This window comes from Humulus lupulus, chromosome 3 (genome assembly GCF_963169125.1).
Source record: "Humulus lupulus chromosome 3, drHumLupu1.1, whole genome shotgun sequence".
Classification (NCBI taxonomy): domain Eukaryota; kingdom Viridiplantae; phylum Streptophyta; class Magnoliopsida; order Rosales; family Cannabaceae; genus Humulus; species Humulus lupulus.
In genome coordinates, this window is record NC_084795.1 from 63,809,628 (window position 1) to 63,837,574 (window position 27,947).

General features: G+C 38.1%; 1 protein-coding gene across 1 annotated transcript in view; it reads left to right on the plus strand.

Annotated features, from left to right (window-relative positions):
• The first annotated feature begins 737 nt into the window (after positions 1 to 737).
• The window catches only part of LOC133824254 (uncharacterized), an 81,577-nt gene continuing 54,367 nt past the window's right edge, over positions 738 to 27,947 (plus strand). The window contains exons 1-3 of the mRNA XM_062257123.1: positions 738 to 826; positions 1,496 to 1,595; positions 1,837 to 1,883. Coding sequence (XP_062113107.1) covers positions 738 to 826; positions 1,496 to 1,595; positions 1,837 to 1,883 — 236 coding nt within the window. The remainder of the gene's footprint in view (positions 827 to 1,495; positions 1,596 to 1,836; positions 1,884 to 27,947) is intronic.

The window sequence follows — 27,947 nt, forward strand, 5'->3', positions numbered from 1 at the left end:
TACCCATTCTGGGACAGTTGAAAATTGAGAACATGTGGGAATTGCTTTATGAGAGGTTCATGAAACAACACCCTCCAACCTTTAAGAAGGGTCCAGATCCCCTGAAGACTGAGTAGTGGATGAGTATGATTACCTCCATCCTAGATTTCATAAGGGTGGTGGGTAAGGACAGGGTGGCCTGTGCCACAGACGTGTTACAAGATGATGCCCGAATCTGGTGGGAGGTCGTATCTTAGACCCGAAACGTTGAGGTATTGAGTTGGGATGTGTTTCAGGGTTTATCAATGAGAAGTACTATAATGACGCAGTTCAAACTGCAAAGGTAGTTGAGTTTACTAGATTGGTTTAGGGCAACATGACGGTAATTGAGTATGCCCTCTGGTTTGATAGGTTAGCCAAATTTGCATCTGACTTGGTGCCAATCGACATCACCATGGGAGAGAGATTTGTTCAGGGATTAAATCCCATGATAGCACGGGACATCAGAATCACCTCAAAGCTTGGCGTTACTACATATGCTCAGTTAGTGGAGAAGGCCCTTACTGCTGAGGGCGCAGAGGACAAGATTTGGCACGAGAGCGCCACTAGGCGTTATTCTTGGAGGGTAGTACCTCCATTTACTAGATCTGGTAGGGGTGGAGGCCCTATTGACTAGAAGAGGAAGACCCTCGACACTTTTTCCACTCTTGATCTAGATAGGAGGAGTCAGTGTACTCAAGGTGGCCGCTAGGGCGACAATGAGGCCTGAAGAAGTTATCCAGTGTGCACCAGGTACAGGAGGTGCCATTTGGGAGAATGTCGGGCTAAGGAATGCTTCCTTTGTAGGGTATTGGGACATTTCCAGATAGACTGCTCGGAACTGAAGAAAGAGGATAGAAGAAGGGCGACAGTTTGACTCCAGCCCGAGTGTTCACCCAACCAAGTCAGAGGCTGAGGCTGAGGCTAGTCCCTCGGTAATGACAAGACAGATTTCTAGCGCTGGCTCTACTTATATTGTATTGATTGATTCTAGTGCTACACATCATTTGTTTCTAGTAGAGTGATTGATAAACTTTTTAGGCCTTGTGATCTCTGTGCTGTGGGGTTCAGGACTTTATTGCCTACTAGGAGATTGGTATTATCTAGGACATGGATTAAATCCTTACTAGTAGAGGTAGATAGAAGAGAGTTATTAGTAGACATGATTTATCTAGATATGGAGGACTTTGATATGATTCTAGGCATGGATTGGTTATTCAAGTATGGGGCATCCATAGATTGTAAAAGGAGGATGGTGACCTTTGAGCCTGGGGAAAGGACTTGTTTGTGTCCGTGAGTGTTGTGAACAGGCCTCTCGTTCTTATGATCTCGACACTGAAGGCTAGACACCTATTGCAAGGAGGTTGCATAGGATTCTTAGCAAGCATAGTTGATACCACTAGGGATATGCTAGTCGGAACGACATAGAATAGATTGGTCTATGAGTTCTTAAATGTCTTCCCATATGATCTATCAGGTTACCGCCACATCAGGAGATTGAGTTTGTCATTGAATTTGCATCGGGAACAAAACTATTATATAGAGCACAATACATAATGCCTTTGACAAAATTGAAGGTACAATTATAGGAGTTACTTTATTTGGGATTCATTAGACCCAGCTTCTCACTATGGGATGTGCTAGTGTTGTTTGGTAAGAAGAAAGATGGGACATTGAGAATGTGTATTGACTACAGGGACTTAACACAAGCTGAATATCAAGAACAAGTACCCACTGCCAAGGACTGGCAATTTTTTTGACTAGTTGCAGGGTACGATTGTATTCTGCAAGATTTATCTTTGATCTGGTTATCACTAGTTGATGATGAAAGATGAGGATATCCTGAAAACAACCTTTCGCACAAGGTATGTGCACTATGAATTTCTGGTCATGTCCTTTCGGTTGACTAATGCCCCGACAACATTTATGGATCTGATGAAGAGAGTGTTCAAAGATTACTTGGATAAGTTTGTGATTATCTTCATTGATGACATACTGGTCTACTCTCAGTCAGAGACAGAGCACAAGCAGCACCTCTAATTGGTACTATAGAGCTTGAGGGAGCATAGGTTATATGCCAAGTTTAAGAAGTGCGAGTTCTGGCAACCTTAGGTGACCTTTCTAGGTCACATTGTAAGTAAGGATGGAATTATGGTAGATCCAACCAAGATTGAGGTGGTGAGAGATTGACCAAGACCCAGGAGTGCCAAAGAGATTAGGAGTGTCTTGGGTTTAGCGGGATACTACCAGCATTTTGTAGAAGGGTTCTTGAAAACTGCAACACCATTGACAGAGTTGACCCGCAAGAATTTGAAGTTCGTTTGGTCTAATAGATGCGAGAGAAGTTTTCAAGAGTTGAAGCAAGGGTTTATCACTGCTTCGTTATTGAGTCTTCCTTCAGATCAGGAGAAGTTTATGGTCTATTGTGATGCTTCGAGGCAGAGATTAGGTTGCGTTCTGATGAAGGCAGATAAGGTAATTGCTTATGTCTCAAGAAAGTTGACGAAATATGACCAGCGGTACCCTACTCATGATCTAGAGTTGGCGGCGGTGGTATTCACACTGAAGGTGTGACGACAATATCTGTATGTGGAGAAGTGGGAGATATATACCGATCATAAAAGTAAATTACTTTTTCACGCAAAAGGATCTGAACATGCGACAGAGACATTGCTTGGAGATAGTAAAGGATAATGAATCTGAGATTCTTTATCATCCAGGAAAGCCAAGATGGTAGCAGATGTTTTGAGTTAGAGAGGTCCAGGATAGGTGTATAGCTTAAAGCAAATATCTAGAGAATTGGTAGATGATATGACCAGAGCAGGGATAGAGTTCATTATGGGTAGATTGGCCAACATTACTCTTCAGTCTACACTCCTTGAAAGGCTAAGAGAAGCTCAGAGGAATGATCCTCAGTTGGGGAAGCACCGGGAGGACTCCTAGCTGGAGTGGCTAAGGACATTACCATTGCTGAGAAAGACATGTTGAGACACAAGGATTGGATTTGTGTTCCAATTGATGCTGGTATTAGACGAGAGATTTTGGATGAGTCTCATACCATTCCTGTAACAACCTCCTTACTTAACATACATATATATAGTGTAAAAAAAAATTTATACTTGAATACAGAAATAAAATTTACAAAAAAATTATTAAAAAAACATAAATTATTGTTCGTAACTTCAAACCATACAATACTCACACCCAAGAACTTTATTTCACATACTACTTTTAATAATTTTAGTAATAACTTATGTGACGTTATTACACCTTATCGTAGAACTATCGCTGTATCCAGCCAATAAATTTTTAAATAAAATATAAAGTTCACCAAATACTTTTAAATAAAATATAAATATAAAACCAAGTTTCTCGCTTATTCATAAAATTTAGCATAGTAGAACTCCACTCCCTTCAGGTCAGTCCCATATGAATAGTCATGTTGGCTCCACATATACTCATCATCAATTTATACTTGGGTCATCTTACCTACAACACAAATATTATTTGATGAGCTAAGGCTCAGTAAGCAGAATAACTACCTCATGTGCATTAAAATAAACATGTAACATGTTATGTATTTTCATTCTTTCACTTTCATCTTTTAACTTTCCTTTCTTTGGGCCCTAGAGGATGTTCATGCCAGCATTATATAGGGAATCACATTCCCACCTAAACATAAACATGATAATACAGATTTTCTACCTCATAAACATTCATTTTATGGGGAATTAAGTATCCCCTATTACATTTTGAGACATAGGTCTCCCAAGCAGCACCTCTAATTTAACACTTTCAATAACTTATATCTAAAGATTAAGCATGCATATGCATAATAAAAATAACATGCTTGAGCATAATAAATATAACATGCTTGAAAATAACTTATGCATAGAAACAATATGGAAAAATAACATGTGTGGATGCTCAAATTCCACCAAGGGAAAATATGGGGGTCTATCCTCATATAGCCTCATATATCCTCATTTAGCCTCATATAGCCTCGGCCATGCGAGACCCTCGCCCGTGCCCAGGCGCGAGGCCCCGCCTCACTCTTAGGATGCCCACGCAAGGCCATCGTCACCTACTCAGCGTCTCGCGGGGAGCCCATATGGCCCGCGAGGCCATGTCCGCGCATCACCAACTCGGCGTCTCTTCTCGGCCACACGAGGCCATGCGAGACCGCGCATCGACCACGCAAGTCCATGCGAGGCCCTCGCCCGTGCCCAGGCGCAAGGCCCCACCTCACGCTCAGCATGCCCACGCAAGGCTGTCGTCACCCACTCAGTGTCTCACCTCGGCCACGCGAGGCCATGCGAAGCCCTTGCCCATGCCCAGGCGCGAGGCCCCGCCTCGCTCTCAGCACGCCCACGGGAGTCCATGCCATCCTCTCGGCATCTCGTGGGGGGCCCGTATGACCCGTGAGGCCATGGCTTGGCCATGCCTAGGCCGCACGCACCGTCTCACGTGCAACGTCTTGGTGCGCCCGGCAGCCTCGCGGGGGGCATCTCGTGAGGGCCTCGTACCCTTCAAGCCGCACCTCACCAAGAGCGCCTCGCGTGTGGCGTGCCACCTAGATGCCTCGCTTCGCGAGAGGCATCTCGTGAGGGCCTCATCCAAAGGGCTACACGTATATGGCGACCTCGCTCCAATGGGTCTTGTCCAAAGGCCCCGCGTGCATGATGCCAGTGTTCGAGGTGGCCCACAAGAGACAAAAAGAATACGAACAAGGTACCTCGAAAGGGGTACGTACATGCCTGCAAGGATCATGGGACAGGCCTGACACCTGTACCCGACAAATAGTGGCGGTTGGGAATAGTACGAGGAGTGGCTACACCACCACCACGTCTCTGACACCCGTACAAGGCGAGTGGTGGAGTCATGACCGGGTACAAAAGTTGAGGTGCTCCCATGAACTCTGACCGTGTACCAGAGCCGACACCACTACATCTGATACCACTCTCTTGAGAGTGTACTTGTGCACAGATTGGTCCCATGGACCACAATGTATCAGGGGCCATTAGAGCCCACTATAAAATAAACTCCACTTCCATTTGGAAGGGGGTTGGAAAATTTACTGTAGCAAGTGCACCATAGTGAATGAAAACTGATTTCACCATTGTTCTTCTGCAATTGTTCTTGGAGTTGATACTTAAATTTCTAAGGCTTTTCTATTGATAATCTTTATTTTGCAACCAACTTAACTTAGTTGACGAGTTCTCACCGTCAACAACATGTAAAGCATATATATGCATATAAGACACATAAAAGGACTTGTGTTGTAGATGAGGATTCTACTTACATCACCTCTTGATAATACAACAAAAATTGTTAGTTTCCTAATAAAAACACAAACTATTAACTTACATAAAATCTACATGATATAATTATAGTTTATAATTGTTATTATTCCCTTTTTCTTATTTTATTACTTCTTTTATGTCTAGGCATATGGTCATACTATAATTGTCATTGGTAAGATCCCGATCTAATAGTCGTGGTCATGGTCATACGGAAATGTCCAAATCATAATACCAGCCCTTAATAATAGGGAACAATGTCATATAATAAAAGTCCATATAATAGTCCACATAAGGGTATAAGAAGTCCATAATAGTCCAAAGTGTTACCATAGCCTATATATATTTTACTATTATAAAGAACATTAAAAATAGTTTATATTTTAATTTTGGCATTGTAATGGCATAGTAAAATAATTTATATATAAATTTTGGTATTATAACTGTTTAGTAAAATAATCTATATATAAATTTTGGTACTATAACGACATAGTAAAATAATCTATATATAAATTTTGGCATTATAGCGACATAGTAAAATAATCTATATATAAATTTGACATTATAACGACATAGTAAAATAATATATATATAAATTTTAGTATTATAATGGCATAGTAAAATAATTAATAGATAAATAATAGCTAAATAACTTAATCGAAAGGCTCGGGAAGGAGCTTACCTAAAAGGTCTTCGTAGGCTAGTGCTACAGACAGAACTTCGCCTAGATCTTAGAGATTTATAACTTTAAAGGAATGCTAAGAAGATTTTTAGGTAGAGTGAGAGAAATAAAGATTTTTCGTAATTCAAAATGAATTTTGGAATGCCTTATTTATAGGAAAACCTTGGGTTACTATGATGCATAATAAAATATTCAAAATATCAAGCATTGTAAAATAATAAAATATTCAAAATATCAAGCATAGTAATTTGCTGAAGTCATCACTGCACAAGCGCATTGTATCACTACTGCATCAACATGTGGGGCCCATGGGGTGGACCCCGCTGTGGGACCCATGTGGACCCTACTGTAGGACCCTCCATTAATAATGTCATGAATAGTACCCAGTGAATAGTAACCAAAAAATAAAAACTTCACGTTCTTCTTATATTACTTAGTTCAACATTTTTGACTCACAAAATTTTCTGACAAAAAATTGTCTAACATCCATAAATTAATTATTATCATGTGTTAGTTACTTCAACAACATACAATTATTAAAAATGCCACAATAGAAAATTGTTACAACAACTATATCCCCAACGATCAGGTTATTGTTTCCAACGGTTGGATCACTATTCACCAACGGTCATAACAGCTAGTTTTTGTCCTATAAATACTTGTTCCTTTAACCATTTACTGCAACAACTTCTTCATCTCTTACCCTTCTAGATAAATTCATCATCCAATCATAAATTTATTTTTATTTCTCATAACTTTAGTGATTGTTTGCTTGTACTTTGAATCATTCTATGGGCATTATATTATAATGAGGTGCCCGTGAATATTATAGTTGTGTTTTCATTAGTTATTTTTCCACTTTACTTAATAACTCTAGCCTTCGATTAACATTGTATTGTACTCAAAATTATGAATAAAAAAATATCTTTTCTTATTTTTCATTATTGTTATAATACATTTGTAGAAAGGAGTGGGAGTTACAATCTTCCCTCCTTATAAATTTTCATCCTCGAAAATCTAGAATAAATTGGGATATTTAGCTTTCATCTCATCTTCACACTCCCACGTAGCCTTTTCTATTGTTTGACTTCTCCACAATACATTGACCAAAGGTATTTCTTTATTTCTTAAGACATTATTCTTATCCAAGATTTGGACATTTTTTTCCTCATAGGTAAGGTCTTTGTCGACCTGGATAACTTCATGCTGCAACACGTGACTGGAATCAGGAATATATATCTTCAACATAGACACATGAAAGACATCATGTACATCCGAAAACTCTAGTGGCAGTGCCAATTCGTAGGCCACTTTTCCAATTTGGTCCAATATTTCAAAAGTTCCAATGTACTTCAGATTCAACTTTTCTTTTTGTCCAAATCTCATAACACTTTTCATTGGAACTCTAATGGTCTTCTTCGTTTGTCTGCATAGATCTTTTGTCGACTTTGGGCTGTTGCTATCCTCAGTTGAATTTTTTGAACGACTTTCATCGTCAACGTCACAATATCTGGTCTGGTCTGTTGCTCTATGTACTTTCTTTCACCCACCTCATGCCAATGGATATGAGATTGATATTTCCGCCCATATAACGCTTCATAGGGTGCCGTCCCAGTGGTTTCCTGACAACTGTTGTTATAAGCAAATTTAATTAGCGGTAATTACTTACTCTACTATCCTTCAAAGTCTAGGACACAGGCTCTTAGTATATCTTCAAGAGTCTATATTGTCCTTTCTGTTTGGACATTTGTTTGTGGGTGAAAATATGTACTAAATTTCAATCTTGTCCCCATAGCCTTGTGCAAGCTTTGCCAGAATTTTGAAGTAAATTCAGAGTCTCTATCTGAAACTATGGAAATTGGAATACCATGTAACTGCACTATCTCTTCCACATAGGCTTTTGCTAACTGGTCCCTTGTGTACGTCACCTTTTCCAGAAGGAAATGAGTAGAATTTTTCAATCAATCGATAATGACCCATATCGAATCGTATCCTTTGCTTGTCCGTGGAAGTCCTATAACGAAGTCCATTGCAATCTGCTCCCATTTCCATTCTGGTATTTCAAAGGGCTGAAGTTCTCCTCTAGGTCGTTGATGTTCTGCCTTAATCCATTGGTACGTAAAACATCAAGCTACATATTGGGCTACATCTTTCTTCATGCTAGACCGCCAAAAGTGTTTCTTCGAACTTCTATACATCTTTGTTGAGCCTGGGTGTACCGTGTATGTAGTGTTATGAGCTTCATTGATAATCTCTTTCATAATATCCCTGTAGTAGGTACACAAATCTTGCCTTTAAATTTTAATATTCCTGAGTCAAAAACATTGAAATTCATGACTTCTTTCTTCTGTGACTTCAGCTTTGATCTTGGTTAGGTGAAGATCTGATTTCTCACCTTCTTTTATTTCCTCCAGCAAAGTCGACTGCAACGTCAGATCAGAAAATCTTTCGATCACTACTTCTATACCCGATCTTACTACTTCTTGTTGTAGTAGTTTGGACAAGGCTTGAAGGAACATCAAGCTTGCCGACTTCTTTCTACTTAATGCATCCGCTACTTTGTTAGCTTTACCATGGTGGTATAAAATTTCACAGTCGTAGTCTTTAACTAATTTTAATTACCTTCTTTGTCTCATATTAAGTTCCTTCTGGGTAAAGAAGTACTTCAAACTCTTGTGATCAATAAATTTTTACATCTTACTCCATAGAGATAATGTCTACAAATTTTCAAGGCAAAGACTACCGAAGCTAACTCCAGATCATGTGTAGGGTAGTTCTTCTCGTAGTCCCTTAATTGTCTGGAGGCGTAAGCCACTACTCTCCCTTGCATCAACACCGCTCCTAATCCCATATTTGAAGCACCACATAAATTTCAAAATCATCTGTACCATTCAGGATGGTGAGGATTGGAGCATTAGTTAGTCGATTCTTTAATTCCATAAAGCTCTTCTCACAAGCTTCAGTCCATATGAATCGACTATTCATTATGGTGAGCGTCGTAACTGGGGTTGGAATTTTGGAAAATTCGTCTATGAATCGTTAATAATATCTAGCTAAGCCCAGAAAACTTCTTACTTTAGTTGCATTCCTTGGTTGGGACCATCCTTTTACTGCTTCTACCTTAGCTGAATCCATCAAAATTTGACACAACATGTCCCAAAAAGTTTATTTTATCCAGCTAAAATTCACACTTCTTGAATTTGGCATATAGTTGTTACTTTTTTAGAGTTTCCGACGTCCATCTTAGATGATCCTCATGTTCTTATTCTGACTTTGAGTATATAAGGATATCATCGATAAAAACAATGATAAATTTATCCAAGCACTCCTTAAATACTCTATTCATGAGATCCATGAAAGTTGCAGGAGCATTAGTTAGTCCAAATGGCATCACTGGGAATTCGTAATGTCCATAACGAGTTAGAAACATCATTTTAGGAATATCTTGTTCCTTCATATTGAGCTGGTGGTATCCGAAACAAAGGTACATCCTTGAAAATAATGCCACTCCTTGTAGTTGGTTGAATAAATCAATAATCCCGGGTAGCGGGTACTTATTTTTAACTATCACTTTGTTGATCTCCCTGCAATCAATGCACATTCTCACTGTGCCATCCTTCTTATTCACGAATAGTACTAGTGCTCCCCATGGTGAATGACTGTGTCTTATAAACTTCTTTTCCAAAAGTTCCTCCAATTGATTCTTTAGTCCCTTCAGTTCGGCAAGTGCCATGCTGTAATGGGTCTTTTAAATCAGATTTGTACCAGGCAACATCTCATTGTCAAACTCTATTTGACAATCAGGAGGAATTCCAGGTAGATCTTCTGAAATACATTCATAAATTCGCGTACAATATGAATGTCTTCAGGTTTCTCAAGCTCCTATTTCGAGACATCACAAATCGATGCTAGAAATCTGGTGCATCCGTTTACTAATGATTTCCTTGCTTTCGTTGTAGAAATCATTGGTGAAGGGGTTCGTTTCACTTTCCATTGAAAATGAAATTCTTCTTCTCCTACGGATTCAAAAATGACTTCTTTCTTACGACAGTCGATTCTAGCATTATACGTTGGTAGGAAATACATCCCTAAAATGGTTGCAATGACCCAACTACTCTAGACTTTTGGACCATTAATGAAACTATACATACAAATCCTTAATAAAGCTTACATTGCGAAAATACCATAATTTTATTAGGAAACTTGTAAAAATAAGAGTTACTTACAAAAATATCAAGAAGGATATGGGATCCCATTGTCTTAAAAACAAAACATAGTTTAAAATAAAGGAGTTACATAGAAAGTGCGGAAAAATTACACATAAACCCATAAATAAAAGACTACATCCTCGAAATCGAACTCTCGACTCCTTGAATCCATTCACCATCGATACACAATCCCAAGCATCCACGAACCTTATCGCCACTAAAGCTATTTTCCTGCACATAAAACAAAAAGGAATGAGCCTAATGCCCAGCAAGGAAAATCTAACACATACTTCATATACATAAATTTCATAAGAAACATAAAGACATAACATAACACTTTATCATACACATACTATAATGGCCATTATTACTTGGGGTCCCATAGACTAAACAAGTCATATGCCCATGAGATTAGTGGGGTCCTACTAGCTAAGTAGGTCATATGCCCATAATCTATTTGGGGTCTTGTTAGTCACATGGGTCATATGCCCAAGCCTACAAACATACATATCATAACACTTATCATAACATAAGAAACATAAGATAACATATAGAACATATAACATATGCATTTCTATCCTATCTTCCTTACCAAAGTTACCGGGATAAGAGGACAGCGTTGGGACTTTTGGAACACTCCTAAAACCATATATAACAGGGTGAGTAGATTGAAGAAAAAGTAATGAAAAGAATGGAAGGAATGGAATGACTAAACCTTTGAGAAACATACTTACCAAAACTTATGTGCTCAAGAACTTAGATTTCCTAACCAAAATAAGAATAAGGTTAGAAGACTGAGTAGAAGACTATGAGAAGGAAAAATAACATGAAACCAATGAACTAGAGAGTGTGGAAATACCTTGAAGACTTGTAGACCAATCTAAACCTCGAACCGAAATACTATGAAATATTACTTCCCAAAGTGTTTGATAAGCTTATGGTGATCAAGCTTATGATTCCTTGACCCAGGTGTTTACACTCTCACACTCACTTAGCACTTGCAGCCTCTGAACTTAGAGCAAAAGATGAATAATGGCTGGGTACTAGGTCCTATTTATAGAGTTTAGGAATGAAAAGATCTAAATTTTACTTGAATAAAAATAATAGCTTTTTAGGTGAAAATAATTTGAATAATCGTTCAGCAGAGGCTGAAGACTCATTCAAAAAGATGCTGGACTTATCAAGAGGTTGAATGGCTGAAAGGAAAATGAATTCAAAAACTTTTGAAATATGCTGAAGGAGGCGATATATCGCCCCCTGTAGGCGATATATCGCCTGGGCCAGTATGCCCGAGGCTGTCGTGCATCGTCTCGTGTTTTCCGTATCTACGTGCTGCGATATATCGCCCCCTATAGCTGCGATATATCGGCACACGCTGATTAATTAAACACGAAATTACACATTTTTAGCTAAGTTTGAATGGAGTAAACAGCCTTGACTAAGCCCTCAACGTATTCAAAGCTGCTGACTGACCTTATAGCATTCAAACTTTTACCCTTATTAAATTTAATCCTCAAAATACTTAATCCTTAATCATCCATACATAACATGTGCTTAAAATCCTATTGGTCCTTATCTAAACCTTATAGTATAATAAATATTATCCTTAATATCAGTCATATAATCAAACCTTAGGTTAACATTAATATTCTTAAACTATAGGTTAAAATTAGAAAATCTATAAGTACTACTATGAGTGTCCAAATAATTCCCGGTCTGAACCAAAAATCCACAGTTACAAAGATAATACTATAAATACTATAATACTACTATCTAACTAGCTAAGTAAAGTTCTTGGACTCTACAATGGTGTCATAGTACTTCATGTAGATAATGATCAAGTTAACAAATAGTTCCCTATCATTGATTGTAATTGGTATAGTCTTATACCAATGAGTTGAGTATAAAACTTCTAGGAAGGCAGTGTTATAATAAAAAATTGTATCCATCTTTACAAGTAATCCATCTAATCTACCAACAAAATGCACTGATGTGAATGAGTGTGTAGCTCCAGAATCAACTAATACCGATGTAGGGATGTTATTGAAAATGAGCTAACCTGATATTATTGTGATGGACTTGCTTCCGCTTCTTCCCAAGTCAAGGCAAAGACTCTGCCATTTGTTTTCTTTTGTTCTCCCCACTTTATATTTTTCGTTATAATTGGAACATTCCCTAGTGAATTGCCCTGGCTTCTCACAGATGTAACAAGTGTTAGTCCCAACCCAACATTCACTAGGATAAAATTTGTTACATTTTGGGCATTGAGGAAATCCTAGCTTTTCTTGGGACTGACCATTTTCTCTCTTGTTGCTGTCATTAGAGCTCCATTGGTTAGGCCGCTTCTTGTCATCATTCTTCTGACTTGGACCACCTTTAACAAAATGTTTATATTGTCAATTTATGATGTTCCTTGTGCCATGTCTCCTATTTTTAGCTTCTTTTTCTCATTCTTATATCAATATCGCCCTCTCGATCTTCAGAGCTTTGTCATATACTTTAGAAAAAGAAGCTCCCTCCAATCTGATACTTTGGTATCTTTGGGAATGTCAAAATGAATTACATTTTTGGAATGCTTAATTTTTAATTCATCGGTGCAGACCATGTGTGGTGCATATCGTGAGAGCTTATTAAATTTCTGGATAAATTCTTCCATCAACATCCTTTTTTGCCTTAAGTATGGGAATTCCCTTGCTTTCCTGTCTTTCAAGGAAGATGTAATATATCTCTCCCCAGTAAGGTTCGAAATCGTTTCCAAGCATTGAGTCAACTCCATGGATGGTCGCCACACCAATAGCTAGCATCCTCCCTCAATAAGTATATTGCTAGAAGAACTTTGTTTGGTTGTGGGACTCGAGCCAAATAAAAAAATCTTTCCATGGTACGAATCCAATTCTCCATTACTTTTGAATCAGTGCTGCCATAAAATTCAGGGGGATGGAATTTCATAAAGGTCTCAGGAGAGTCATTCGTTGTTGAATTTCAGAGTTCTGGTTGAGGAGTCTGAGGTGGTGCGTGTTGCTATGCTCCATTTGTTGGTGGGTGGTCTACACTTTCTTGTGGCAATTCTTCATTACCTTGCGATTGTCCTTCATTTCTTTGTTGCCTTAGGAATCGCTCTAATAAATCTTCTAACCATCGATTTTTCTCCCTTCTTCTTGAAATTTCCGCATTAGCTCAGCAACATTTGGAGCAGTTTGCTCTGCAATAGGTTTGCCAACTGCATGCCCTTCCATTATTCAATTCTAAAAGGTCATGAATTGTAAAGATTACCATGAATTAAACTTTGTAGAAAGTAAATGAATATATCACTTATTTGTTTGTCATGTAGCGCTAGATATAACTTTCTTAAGGGATTAAATTTAATGCTAATAGTTTTTAAGGACTTACTTGATGAGTACCACACTTACTGCCATGCTTGTACATATGGGATTGCCTTCAAAACCAACTTGACTCTAATACCACTCTGTAACAACCTCCTCACTTAACATGCATATATATAGTGTAAAACAAAATTTATACTTGAATACAGAAATACTAAAATTCTAAATTTACAAAAACTTTATAAAAAATACAAACTACTGTTCGTAACTTCAAACCATACAATACTCACACCCAAAAGCTATATTTCACATACTACTTTTAATAATTTTAGCAATAATTTATGTGACATTATTACACCTTATCGTAGAACTATGAATGTATCCAGCCAATAACTTTAAAGCTTTATGTATAATATAATGTTCACAAAATACTTTTAATTATAAAATCAAGTGTCTCGCTTATTCATAAAATATAGCATAGAAGAACTCCACTCCCTTCAGGCCAACCCCATATGTACAATCATGTTGGCTCCACTTATACTCATCAACAATTTATACTTAGGGCATTTTACTTACAACACAAACATTATTTGATGTGTTAAGGCTCAAGAAGCAGAATAACTACCTCATATGCATTAAAATGAATGTGCAACATGTTATGTATTTTCTTTCTTTCACTTTCCTTTCATTGGGCCATAGAGGATGCTATGCCAACATTATATAGGGAATCACATTGCCACCTAGACATAAATATGATAATAGAGATTTTCTCCCTCATAGACATTCATTATATAGGGAATTAGGTATCCCTTATTACATTTTGGGACATAGGTCTCCCAAGCAGCACCTCTAATTTAACACTTTCAATTAACTTATCTGTAAACATTAATGATGCTTATGCATAATAAATATAACATGCTTGAAAATAATTTATGCATATAAACAATACGGTAGAATAACATGTAAAGCATATAAATGAATATAAGACACATAAAAGGCTTATGTTCTAGATGAGGATTCTAGTTACCTTGCGTCATGATAAAACAACTGAAATTGTTAGCTTCCTAATAAAAACACAAACTATTAACTTACATAAAATCTACATGATATAATTTTAGTTTATAATTGTTATTATTCCATTTTTCCTATTTTATGTCAAGGCATATGGCCATACTATAATTTTCCATGGTAAGATCCCAATCTAATAGTTGTGTTCATGGTCATACGAAAATGTCAAGGTTATAATACCAATCCATAATAATAGGGAACAATGTCATATAATAAAAGTAAATATAATAGTCCACATAAGTGTATAAGAAGTCCATTATAGTCCAAAGTGTGACCATAGCCTATATAAATTTTAGTATTATAATGACACATTGAAAATAATTTATATTTTAATTTTGGTATTGTAATGGCATAGTAAAATAATCTCAATATAAAATTTGGCATTATAACGACATAGTAAAATAATCTATATATAAATTTTGACATTATAATGACATAGTCTATATAAATTTTAGCATTATAATGACATAGTAAAATAATCTATATATAACTAATAGCTAAATAACTGAACTAAAAGACTTAGGAAGGAGCTTATCTAAAAGGTCTTGTAGGTTGGCGCTACAGACAGAACTTCGCCTAGATCTTAGATATTTAGAACTTTAAAAGAGTGCTAAGAAGATTTTTAGGCAGAGTGAGAGAAAGAAAGATTTTTCGTAATTCAAAATGAATTTCGGAAGGCCCTATTTATAGGAAAACCTTGGGTTACTATGCTGCATAGTAAATTAATAAAACGCGCTAAGAAGATTTGTAGGCAGAGTGAGAGAAAGAAAGAATTTCGTAATTCAAAATGAATTCTGGAAGGCCCTATTTATTGAAAAACATTGGGTTACTATGCTGCATAGTAAAATAATAAAATATTCAAAATATCAAGCATAGTAAAATAATAAAATATTCAAAATATAAAGTATAGTAATTTGTTGAAGTCATCACTACACAAGCACATTGTATCACTATTGCATCAACATGTGGGACCCATGGGGTGGACCCTGTATGGGACCCATGTGGACCCTACTGTGGGACCCACTATGAATAGTGTGATGAATAGTAGCTGGAGAATATTAACAAAAAAAATGAAAACTTCACATTCTTCTTATATTACTTAGTTCAAAAATTTTACTCACAAACTTTTCTGAAAAAAAATTCTCTAACATCCATAAATTAATTATTCTCATGTGTTAGTTACTTCAACTACTTACAATTGTTAAAAATCTCATAATAGAAAATTCTTACAACAACTATATCCCTAACGGCCAGGTTACTATTTCCAACAGTCATATCACTATTCACCAACGGTCATAACAACTAGTTTTTGTCCTATAAATACATATTCCTTCAACCATTTTCTTGCAACAACTTCTTCATCTATTACCCTTCTAGATAAATTCATCCTCCAATCATGAATTTATTTTTATCGCTCATAACTGTAGTGGTTGTTTGCTTGTAATTTGCATCATTTTATGGGTATTATACTAGAGGGGTTATTACAGCCACTGGATATCCCTGAGTGGAAGTGGGAGGATGCCACCATGGACTTTGTAGGCGGATTACCTAGGAAGGTGGGTTAGCACGACTCGGTATGGGTGATCAAGGATTAATATACCACGTTGGCTCACTTTTTTCCAACGAGGATGAATTTCACTATGGATCAGTTTGCTTAGCTGTATGTGAGGGAGATTGTATGTCTCCATGGGGTTTTGAAATCCATAGTTTCATATTAGGGTCCCAGCTTTACCTCCAAGTTTAGCAGAAGCCTGGAGAAGGCTTTAGGTACTCAGTTGAAGTTTAGCATAACTTATCATTTTCAGATAGATGGAAAATCTGAGAGGACGATTCAGATAATGAATGACATGCTTAGGGCATGTGTATTAGATTTTGAGGGGTCCAAGTGTAGGTATCTCCCTTTGATTGAGTTTTCCTACAACAACAGTTATTAGTCAATCATTGGAGTGGCTCCATGTGAGATGTTGTATGATAGGAAATGTAGATAACCCATTTATTGGGATAAGATGGGGAGAGGAAATACGTGGGTCCTGAAGCGGTGCAGAGGACCAGGGAGGCCATTGAGAAGATTAGATCTCAGATGCTAGCCTCACAAAGTAGACAGGAAAACTACGATGATTCTAAGCGTACGAATATGGAGTTCCAAGTTTAGGACCACATTTTCCTCCGTGTTTCACCGTTGAGAGGAGTGAAACGATTTGTGAAGAAGGGAAAGTTGAGCCCTAGGTTTGAAGGACGTTTTGAGTTCCTGGAAAGAATTGGGCAGGTAGCCTATAGACTGGCTATGCCTCCAGCTTTGTCAAGAGTACATAACGTGTTTCACAAATCGATTCTTAGAAGATATGTATTGGATACGACTCATGTGTTGAGCTATGAGGATTTGGAGTTACAGAGAGATTTATCCTATGAGGAGCAACTAGTTCAGATTTTGGATAGGAAGGATAACGTCTTGCGAAACAAGACGTTCTCATTGGTTAACGTGTTATGAAGGAACTGCAAGGTTAAGGAGGCGACATGGGAGCTAGAGTCAGATATGCGGGATTAATATCTTGAGCTATTAAGGTATATTTCGAGGATGAAATTTCTATTAGGAGGGGATAGTTGTAGCGTCCCAAAACTCCTAATAAGGGATAATATGTTGATTAGTGTGCTTGGAGGGCATAATTGGAAATTAGGTGATTTTAATCGAATATATATGTGATTATGTGAGTTATATTATGATATGACTGCTTATGCATGTTTATGTGTATTAAATGTGCTTAAAGGCCTGCTTTCGTCAAAAAGGGGTATTTTTGTAATTTTGACTCGTTGAGGGTATATATGTAATTTTTTATGCTATGTGCTTGAGACCACATTATTACGTGGATATATTTGTGATATTTGGCAGGAGTCGATCGTTTCGAGTAATTTCCCAGAAAAGTCACAACAGGGATAAGTACCCAGCTCAGGGTGAGCCAAGGGGTATTTTGGTAATTTTATACACTTTAGGATTTATTAATAAATGAGAGTATTTGATGGGAAATAAATTTTATTGGATGATTGGTTGGTTAATTTTGAGATTAGGGGTATAACTTGAAGTTTAGTGGGAATTTAAGCTAAATGACCAAAATGCCCTTGGAGGACTAATTTGAAGGTAATATGAGCTAGGGGCAAAACGATCTTTTACCACTAAAATAGAAGAAGATTGAACTAAGTCTGAAGCTCATTTCTCCTTCACGTTCTCTCTTTCTCTCTTTCCTTTTTGATTTCTTTTCTTCATTTTAAGGCTTAGAGCACTTAAGCCAAGGGCCATCTTTGTGGGATTTGAGGAAGTTGTTAGAAGAATACAAGAGTTCAAGAGGAATAGAATTGCTAAGGTCTTCATCAAGCATCTTGGTTTTGAATTTGGAGGTATGGTTTCACTATTTCGATGTTTTATTTTTAAAGTTTTTCTTAAATTTGAGACAAGTTTAGGATTTTGGGTTCAATTCTTAAAATTTATTGATGTTAAGCTATTTGTTGTTGGGTGTTAGTCTTGGTGTCGATTTGAGGTCGACTTATGGTCAAAATCTGCCGGGAATACATGTTTTTGGGAAAAAATATTGGAATTGAATGTATGAGAAAATCACAGTTCTGGGTTTTCTCATGGTAGTGTCGTGGCGCTCCCAAGCGCCGCATGCCGCTTTGAATTTCTTTGAGGGTGTGTTTGCCCTTGGACCGTCGTGGCGCCGTGACCCTTTAAAGTGGGCGTCACAACTATAAATGTGGAAAAATGATAGACAAGCACTTTGTTTGTTGGAGTGTTTTTGATCAAAATGCACAAGTTTTCTAAAGGGGTTGCTCAGTTTGTTTTAGGGTCACGGTGCTGCAGGGGTGCACCGTTATGCTAGTGCAGTTTTAGTGTGCATTTTATTTAGGGTTTTGGGGAGTTGTCTTGGGAGGCTCAGGGGACGATTACGCTGTCATGTTTAGTGGAATCTGACGTCCCAAGAGCTACGGCTTGGTCTTGAAGCCCACTATCATAATTAGTTCCTAATAAACGTATCGTTGATGTTGTGAGTAGGGCTTTCTAAAGGCTCTGAAGAAGGATCGCACTACTTACTACACGAGAGTCGAGGTAAGAAAACCAGCACTTGCACCGTGTGTAAGGCAAGAGCCCTGATTATAGGACACGGGTATAACCGTGCCATGAATCTGTTTAAATTTAAATGTTTTCTTTATATAAGCCTCTGTTGTTATAACTTCTTGTATTGATTGGTTGTGGGTGTGATGTATTGGCCTTAAGGTTGTTATCAACATTACATGCATAATGGAGGCCGTAGTGGTGGGGCCATTACAGGGGTGCGATATCCATATACTCAGCATGACTCATTGTTGAAAAGTTAATGTGAACTTGTTAGTGATTATAGAGTATATAGTACATGTTGATGTCTATCTGTATATCTGTTTTACTTGTATGAGTTTTCTTGCTGAGCCTCGGCTCACGGATGCTTCGTGGTGCAGGTAAGAGCAAAGGAAATATGCACCAACCATTCGTTGGAGAGCAGTAGGAGCGTACATACTTATCCTGTTTGGCGGCCACGGTTGAGATACATTTGAGGAACAGTGGTTATTAGCTCAATTTTGTCGTTCAGGTCGGCTAGTTCTGTAATTTTGATTAACTTGTATTATTGTTTAAAATCCTTTATGATCCCTTGTAATTATTTAAATCCTTTTTAATGAAAAGTTTAACTTATTGACCTAAATTTTTAATACCTAACTTGTTGTTTAGCCTTAATTATACCTTTAAGTCCAAATAACTCGCTTAACGAGTCAAGCACTATTTTTAAAACATGGTGTAACAGTCCCGGATCAATAGGGCGTTACATTATGTGCAGCCATATAATATAACATATGAGCAAATATATCATGTATGGTGAGATTTACTTACTGTAATGTCCCAAAATTCGTAATAAGGTCTAGTGCCTAGATTAGGGTGTCTGGAGGATGTGATGGGAATATTGTGTGATATCATATGATTTAATTGAATATTTATGTGATTACGTGAATTGCATGAGTTGTAATATGATATGACTGCTTATGTATGTTTATGTGTATTAAATATGCTTGTGAGCCCACTTCTATTAGAAAGGGCATTTTCATAATTTTGACCAACTGGGGGTATATCTGTAATTTTATATGCTATATGATTGAGTGCACATTATTATGTGGATATATTTGTGGTATTCGGCACAACGCAGTATGTAACATCCTATAAACTAGAACTGTTGCACTTTGTGTTTAAAATTGTGCTTAGCTCGTTAAGCGAGTCATTTGAATTAAAGCTTGTAGTTAGGGTTCATTAAAATTTGGTATAAAAATTTTTGGTCAAACAATTGTTACGTTTCCTTAAAAGGTTTGGTATATACATGGGATCCCAAAAATAAGAGTTTAAAAGTGATACACATGAAAACAAGACAAGATAATAACAACCGACCTAAGCGGCGAAACCACTAACTCCTAGATCTCCAAAAGAAGTCTCGATCGTGGCAGTCAAGGAAGTTGCCTATGTACACGTCAGCCTTGAAGCTCTCCAACGCATTGCTAGTCCAGTGTAGAGTCCAAGAACTTTACTTAGCTAGTTAGATAGTAGTATAATAGTAATAGTAGTAGTATTTTTATGACTGTGGATTTTGGTTTAGACCGGGATTTATTTGGACACTCATAGTAACACTTGTAGATTTTTCTAAGTTTATCCTATAGTTTAAGAATATTAATTTTAACCTAAGGTTTGATTAATATGACTGATATTGATGGTGATATTTATTATATTATAAGGTTTAGATAGACCCAATAAGAAAGTAACACTTGTCATGTGTATGTTTAATGATAATTAAGTATTTTTGAGGAATAAGTTTATTAAGAGTAATATTTGAATATCCTAGGGTTTGTCAGCAACTTTGAAAAATGTTAGAGGACTTAGTCAAGGTTGTTTACTCAATTCAAATTAAGCTAAAATTGTGTGATTTCGTGTTTAAATATTCAGCGTATGCCGATATATCGTAGCTATACGGGGGAATATATCGCAGCACGGGGATACGAAAAACACGAAACTGCGCACGATCACCTCGGGCATGCTGGCCCAGGCGATATATCGCCTACAGGGGCAATATATCGGCTCCTTCAGTGCATTTTGAAAGTTTTTTAAAACATTCTCATTTTAAATCTTTAACCTCTTGATAAGTCCAGCATATTTCTGAGCGAGTCTTCAGCCTTTGCAGAACGATAATTCAAATATTTTTCACCTAAAAGCCATTATTTTTTAAATGAAGATCTTTTCATTCGTAAACTCTATAAATAGGACCTAGTACCCAGCCATTTATTCATTCATCAAGCTAAGTTCAGAGGCAGCAAGCTGCTAGGTTATATTTGAGAGTGTAAACACTTGGGTTAGGAATTATAAGCTTACCAAATACTTGGCAAGTAAGGTTTATAACTCGTTTCGGTTCAAGGTTTAGATCGCTCATATAAGTCTTAAAGGTATTCCAAAACTCTAGTCCAATCCTGTATTGCTTTCCTTAAAATTCTTATAGTTTTCTACTCAACATCCTAACTATATTATTTATTCTTGGTTAGGAAACCTAAGATCTTGAACATATGGTTTTTGGTAAGTATGTTCTTGATGGTATAGTTCGTCCATTCTTTTCATCTCATTCTCTTTAGTATACTCACTCTTCCATTTATGGTTTTTAGGAGTGTTCTAAAGTCCCAACTCTGTTCTCATATCCCAGTACTTTTGGTAAGGAAAATAGGATAGGATTTATGTGTTATGTTATATGATTTATATGTTATGATAAATGTTATCTTATGATTATGTGTTATGTAATATGCTATAATATGTATAATTGTAGACTTGGGCATATGACCCGTACAACTAACAAGCCCCAATAAATTATGGACATATGACTTGCTTAGCTAGCAAGCCCCACTAATCTAATGGGCATATGACTTGTTTAGTTTATGGGACCCCAAGTAATAATGGCCATTATAGTACGTGTAACATATGTTTATGGTATATTTTATGTTGCATTATGAATATGATATATGTATTTGATTTTCCTTGCTGGGCATTAGGCTCACTCCTTTTATGTATATATGTGCAGGATAATAGCTTTGGTGGCGGGAAAGGTTCTTGGTAGTTTGGGCATGTGTATTGAGGCGGAATGGAATCGAAGGGGCTGAGAGTTCGATTCGAGGATGAAGTTTCTTTACTTATGGATTATATGTATTTTTCTACATTTTACTATGTAATCAATTATGTTATGTTTTCCTTTTAAAACAATGGGATCCCATATCCTACTTTAAATTTTATGTAAGTTTAACATTTGTTTTTACAAGTTTTAATAAAGAAATGATTATTTAACCTGTAAGTTTTATTAAAGATTAGTGTCTATGTATAGTTTTCGTTAATGGTCGAAAGTCTAGAATAGTTGGGCCATTACAGTTGGCATCAGAGTAACGGTTCCTTCGCATGAAGTTCTCCTCGATACACACACTCAAAGCTCCGAATCTGACCGCCAAGTAAGTATTTAAGTTATAGTTATTTTGCTTTTGTATATAGCTAACGATTTTAGCATTTATGTTTTCAGTTAAGTATGAACGGAGCATTAACCAATGAGGATATCCGAGCCATTAAGGCTTTAAAAAGAATAAGGGAACCAAGAAACACCGTAGGAGCACTAGAAAGAATCACTCGAAGACTGCTTTTGTTCCACAAAGAAATAGGTCACCTTCAAGAGTCTAGGCAAATAATGATGAGAGCAACGGAACAATATGTATTAGTAATTAGACTGTTTAAAGATTTTCATCCTGTAATAGCAGCCTTAGAGGAAATATGGAAAACAATTGATGATGAAGACGAACTGCCAGTAGCAATGCGATATTACTTTCTCTTAGATAGGTTCACTGCCAAATCAGAATTCAGTTTACAAATGAGCAAAAACATAGGATTTTTACTAACCTTCCTAGAGGACATTTTGAGGCACATGATAATGAAGATTATGAAGAATTGGATGATGATATGCTAGATGAAGGATCAGATGTAGAAGATCCTGATTTTTAGAATAGTTAGTTTTTCATTGTTGGTTTTATTTATTGTTTGTTTTATGGTTGTAATAAGTGAAAAACTTTTTCCAAATTAATATCATGTTATTTTGTTTTCATGTATGAGTTTGATTTTTTTTTTCGCAATCATAATAAATAATAAATAATGACTAAGTTTGGTGAGGGTGGATACAAATCAATGAACCAAGTTCTATAATGAGAATTAAGGGGCCATAGTAGTGGGAACGATTTTACTGATCCCAGCCCTCCCTCAATATGGTTAACTTTGGAACAAAGATGAGTTTCGAGCCTGAGAATTAAGTCATATAGGATGATAGAAACAGACTTAGAAAATAAAGATGACTTGTTTTTCTAAGTATAGAAACCCACTCTAATAATAAAGAAGACTTATATAATTTTCATAAGAAGTCATAATCAATAGGTTCGAGTTATGTTTGTTTTAGAATAAGTTTTGCCTTAGAGCCTATTAGGTAAAGTTCTAACATGATTCTTTCAATAGTTAGAACTCTGCTGCGATGTCGCTCCGAAGATCTGCACGCACCAACGAAAACGCCTCCAACGCTGTTCCAGCAAACAATGAAGCCCCTCCAATTCGCAGAAGGGGAGTGCATGCTACTACTAGCCGCAATGCGTCGGCACCACCACCTGACAACACTGCGGAGATCACCAGATTACGACAACAAGTCGAGGAACTTTTGCAGAAACAACGACAACAGGCTCAGACTCAGACTCAGCCTCCGCCTCAGCCGCAGCCGTAGTCACAACAAATGGCCTTAGTACCCCAACAAGTTGGTCCATATGGGGGATGGCCAGTAGCGAACTACACGCCGTATCCAGTACAGAATATGGAGCCAGTGTATGAGAGGTTCCGCAAACAACACGCTCCAAACTTCGAAGGGACTACAGACCCCTTTGAGGCAGAAGAGTGGCTATGGAACGTGGAGGTAATTCTAACGCACATGAATCTCAGTGATGCGAATCGTATATCCTGCGTCTCGTCATTACTCAAGAAGGATGCTAGGATATGGTGGGACTTGGTCTAGCAATCGCATGATGTTGCCACCATGACATGGACTCGATTTGTGGAGCTGTTCCACAAGAAGTATTACAATTTGGCTGTACTCGCTACGAGAGTTGAGGAGTTTGCCAACTTGAAGCAAGGTAGTTTATCAGTGGCTGAGTATGCTCGTCAGTTCGGCCGTTTAGCTAAGTTTGCATCTGAGATGGTTCCAACTGATTTTCTGAGGTTGAACAAGTTCGCTAGGGGACTTCGACCGAAGATCGAGATGGGGGTTAAGCTAGCAAACCCGAGGAATACTATGTATGCCGACGTTCTTGAAACGGCAATAGAAGTAGAGAGGTTGCAGGCTAATGTAAGTAAAGAGGAAGCCAGTAAGCCTGAGCCTAGACAACAGAGTCAACCTCAGACCAGTCAGAACAACAACCATAATGGCAACAATCAGTCCGGCAACAACGGTAACAGTAAGAAAAGATGGCATCCGGATAACAAGAAATTCGACAGGGATAAGAGGGCACGGACAAATAATGGGGGAAATAGGCCAGGTTATGTGGAATACCCGCCATGTGCTAAGTGTCAGAAGAAACATCCTGGAGAATGCCACGCAAACACCAAGGAATGTTTTAACTGTGGTCAGGAAGGACACCGGAAAAGAGATTGTCCTCAGCGCAAGTCAGAAGGAAAGAAGGATGACAAGATGGTTCCTGCTAGGGTTCTTACCTTAACCCAAGGAGAGGCTGATGCTAGCAATAAGGTGGTCACAGGTCAGGTTTCTATCCTCAATAACTTATGCTCTGTGTTATTTGATTCGAGAGCCACTCATTCGTATATCTTGTTAGGAATGATAGAAAAACTAAACAAACCTTGTGAAAGATTTAGAACTAGGTTTGTAACCGAGTTGCCTTCGGGCAAAGTAGTTCTATCATCGCGGATAGTGCGAGGCGTACCGATCAAGATTGAGGACATAGAACTAGAAGGAGACCTAATAGAACTGGTGATCAAGGACTTTGATGTGATACTAGGCATGGACTGGCTAGCACGGCATGGCGCAACCATCAACTGTAAAAGCAAGAAGGTGATGTTCGAGACTCCTGACGGCCAAAAACTATGCTTCATGGGACAAGCTTCAGGATTGCGCACCCCATTAGTATCATCTCTCAAAGCTCAAAGAATGATGGAGAAAGGATGTCAAGCGTTCTTAGCCAGCATCACAAATGTGGAAAGGGAGACACAACTTAAGGTTGGAGACGTCCGTATTGTATGAGAATTCCCAGAGGTATTTCCTGATGACGTGCCAGGATTGCCGCCAACTAGAGAAATTGACTTTACGATAGAATTAGTACCGGGCACTGAGCCTATCTCTAAGGCACCATACTGGATGGCACCTACGGAACTCAAGGAGTTAAAGACACAGCTACAAGAACTCCTAGACTTGGGTTTTATTAGGCCAAGCCATTCGCCATGCGGAGCTCCGGTGCTATTCGTAAAGAAAAAGTACGGAAGTATGCGGATGTGTATAGACTATCACGAGCTGAATAAGGTAACGATTAAGAACAAGTGCCCGCTACCCCGGATCGACGATTTGTTTGATCAACTTCGAGGTGCGACTATATTTTCAAAGATTGATTTACGGTCTGGGTATCATCAGCTCAAGGTAAAGGGAGAAGACATTCCTAAGACAGCCTTTAGGACTCGTTATGGACATTACGAGTTTCTTGGTTATGTCCTTTGGTCTTACCAATGCACCAGCCGCGTTTATGGACTTGATGAATAGGGTCTTCAAAGACTACTTAGATAAATTCATCGTTGTGTTCATCGACGATATATTAGTATACTCTAAGGATGAAGTAGAGCACGAGGAACATTTAAGGTTGATTTTGTCAAGACTAAAGGAGCATCAACTCTATGCCAAGTTCAAGAAATACGAGTTTTGGCTTTCGCAACTGGCGTTCCTCGGGCACATTATATCAAAAGACGGAGTTGCAGTAGACCCATCAAGGATAGAGGTTGTGAAGGATTGGCCCAGACCAAAGAACGCATCTGAAGTAAGAAGCTTTCTAGGGTTAGCAGGTTATTATAGGAAGTTTGTAGAGAGATTTTCTAAGATAGCCACTCCGCTCACCAACCTGACCCGGAAACAACAAAGATTCAACTGGAATGATAAGTGTGAAGAAAGCTTCCAGTTGCTTAAGGATAAGCTTTGCTCAGCACCAGTACTCTGTGTACCGACACCCAACGATAAGTTCGTAGTATACTGCGATCTATCAAAGAAAGGATTGGGTTGCGTGCTGATGCAAAATGATAAGGTGATAGCCTACGCCTCATGACAGTTGAAGGAGTATGAGCAGCGCTATCCAACTCATGATATGGAGTTGGCAGCGGTGGTCTTTGCTTTAAAAATTTGGCGCCATTATCTTTACGGAGAACGGTGCGAGATTTATACAAACCACAAGAGTTTAAAGTACTTCTTTACTCAGAAGGAGCTCAACATGAGGCAACCCAGGTGGTTAGAGTTAGTAAAGGATTACGATTGTGAAATCCTATACCACCCGGGAAAAGCAAACGAAGTTGCCGATGCGCTTAGTAGGAAAAGTTATGGAAGTTTAGCAGCTTTAGCCGGAATAGAAAAGCCTCTACAGGAGGAGCTGATCAGTGCCGGAATAGAAGTAATTGTAGGCAAGCTGGCTAACTTGTCTATCCAGTCGAATCTGCTAGAAGATATACGGATTGGTCAGGGACATGACGACAGACTAACATCACATATGGATACAGTCAGAGAAGGCAAGGCTATAGATTTCTCAATATCTAGTCAAAGTTTATTGAGATATAAGGATCAGGTATGCATGCCAAATGATCAGAAGATTAAGAGGACGATTCTAGAAGAGGCGCACAGTACCCCGTACTCAGTTCACCCAGGGTCTACCAAGATGACTCATGACATCAAGGCAATCTATTGGTGGCCAGGGATGAAGAAGGACATAACAGAGTTTGTGTCTAAGTATCTTGTATGCCAGCAAGTTAAAGCAGAGCATCCGCGGCCTACAGATTTATTACAACCACTTAGCGTACCATAATGGAAGTGGGACGATATAGCTATGGACTTCATGACCGGTTTGCCAAGGACAAATAAGCAACATGATTCTGCTTGGATAGTAATAGATAGACTAACCAAGTCGGCTCATTTCCTACCTGTTAAGACTTCATACACGGCAGACCAATATGCAGACATCTACATCCAAGAGATAGTATGGTTGCATGGAATCCCCAAGACAATAGTGTCAGATAGAGGATTGGTGTTTACATCGAGATTTTAGGGAAGTTTATAGCAAGCTATGGGTACTAAGTTAAGTCTTAGTACATCTTTTCATCCTCAGACAGACGGGCAGTCCGAGCGAACGATTCTGATTTTAGAAGATATGCTACACGCATGTGTACTTGATTTCAGAGGATCATGGAATAAGTACTTGCCGCTTATAGAGTTCTCCTACAACAATAGCTACCAATGCACGATTGGGATGGCACCTTATGAACTACTTTATGGAAGAAGGTGTCGATCACCGTTGCACTGGGACGAGGTGGGAGAAAGGCAGCTTCTAGGTCTCGAAGCTGTTAGACAAGCTCAAGAAGCAGTAGCACTTATTAGACAGTGTATACTTGCTGCTCAAAGCCGTCAGAAAAGCTATGCGGATGCCAAGCGACGCGATGTGGAATTCAAAGTTGGAGATCAAGTCTTCCTGAAGATATCTCCTATGAAAGGTGTAAAACGGTTTGGGAAGAAAGGCAAGCTTAGTTCCCGATTTATAGGTCCTTTTGAGATATTGGACAAAGTGGGAGCAGTTGCATATAGACTAGCCCTATCGCCAACACTAGCAGATAGTCATAATGTGTTCCACATCTCGATGCTACGCAAGTATGTGTCAAACCCAACTCACATCCTCAAGTACGATACGATAGCACTCCAGAAAGACTTGAGTTATGAGGAACGACCGATTAGCATCCTGGATAGGGGGTGAAGCAGTTATGGTCCAAGAGCATTCCTATAATCAAAGTCCTATGGAGTAATAGTTCTGAACGAGAGGCATCGTGAGAGTTGGAGGAGGACATGCAAGGCTAGTATCCGGAGTTATTTGGTAAGTAAATTTCGAGGATGAAATTATTTTTAGTAGGGGAGAATTGTAGAGTCCAAGAACTTTACTTAGCTAGTTAGATAGTAGTATAATAGTAATAGTAGTAGTATTTTTATGACTG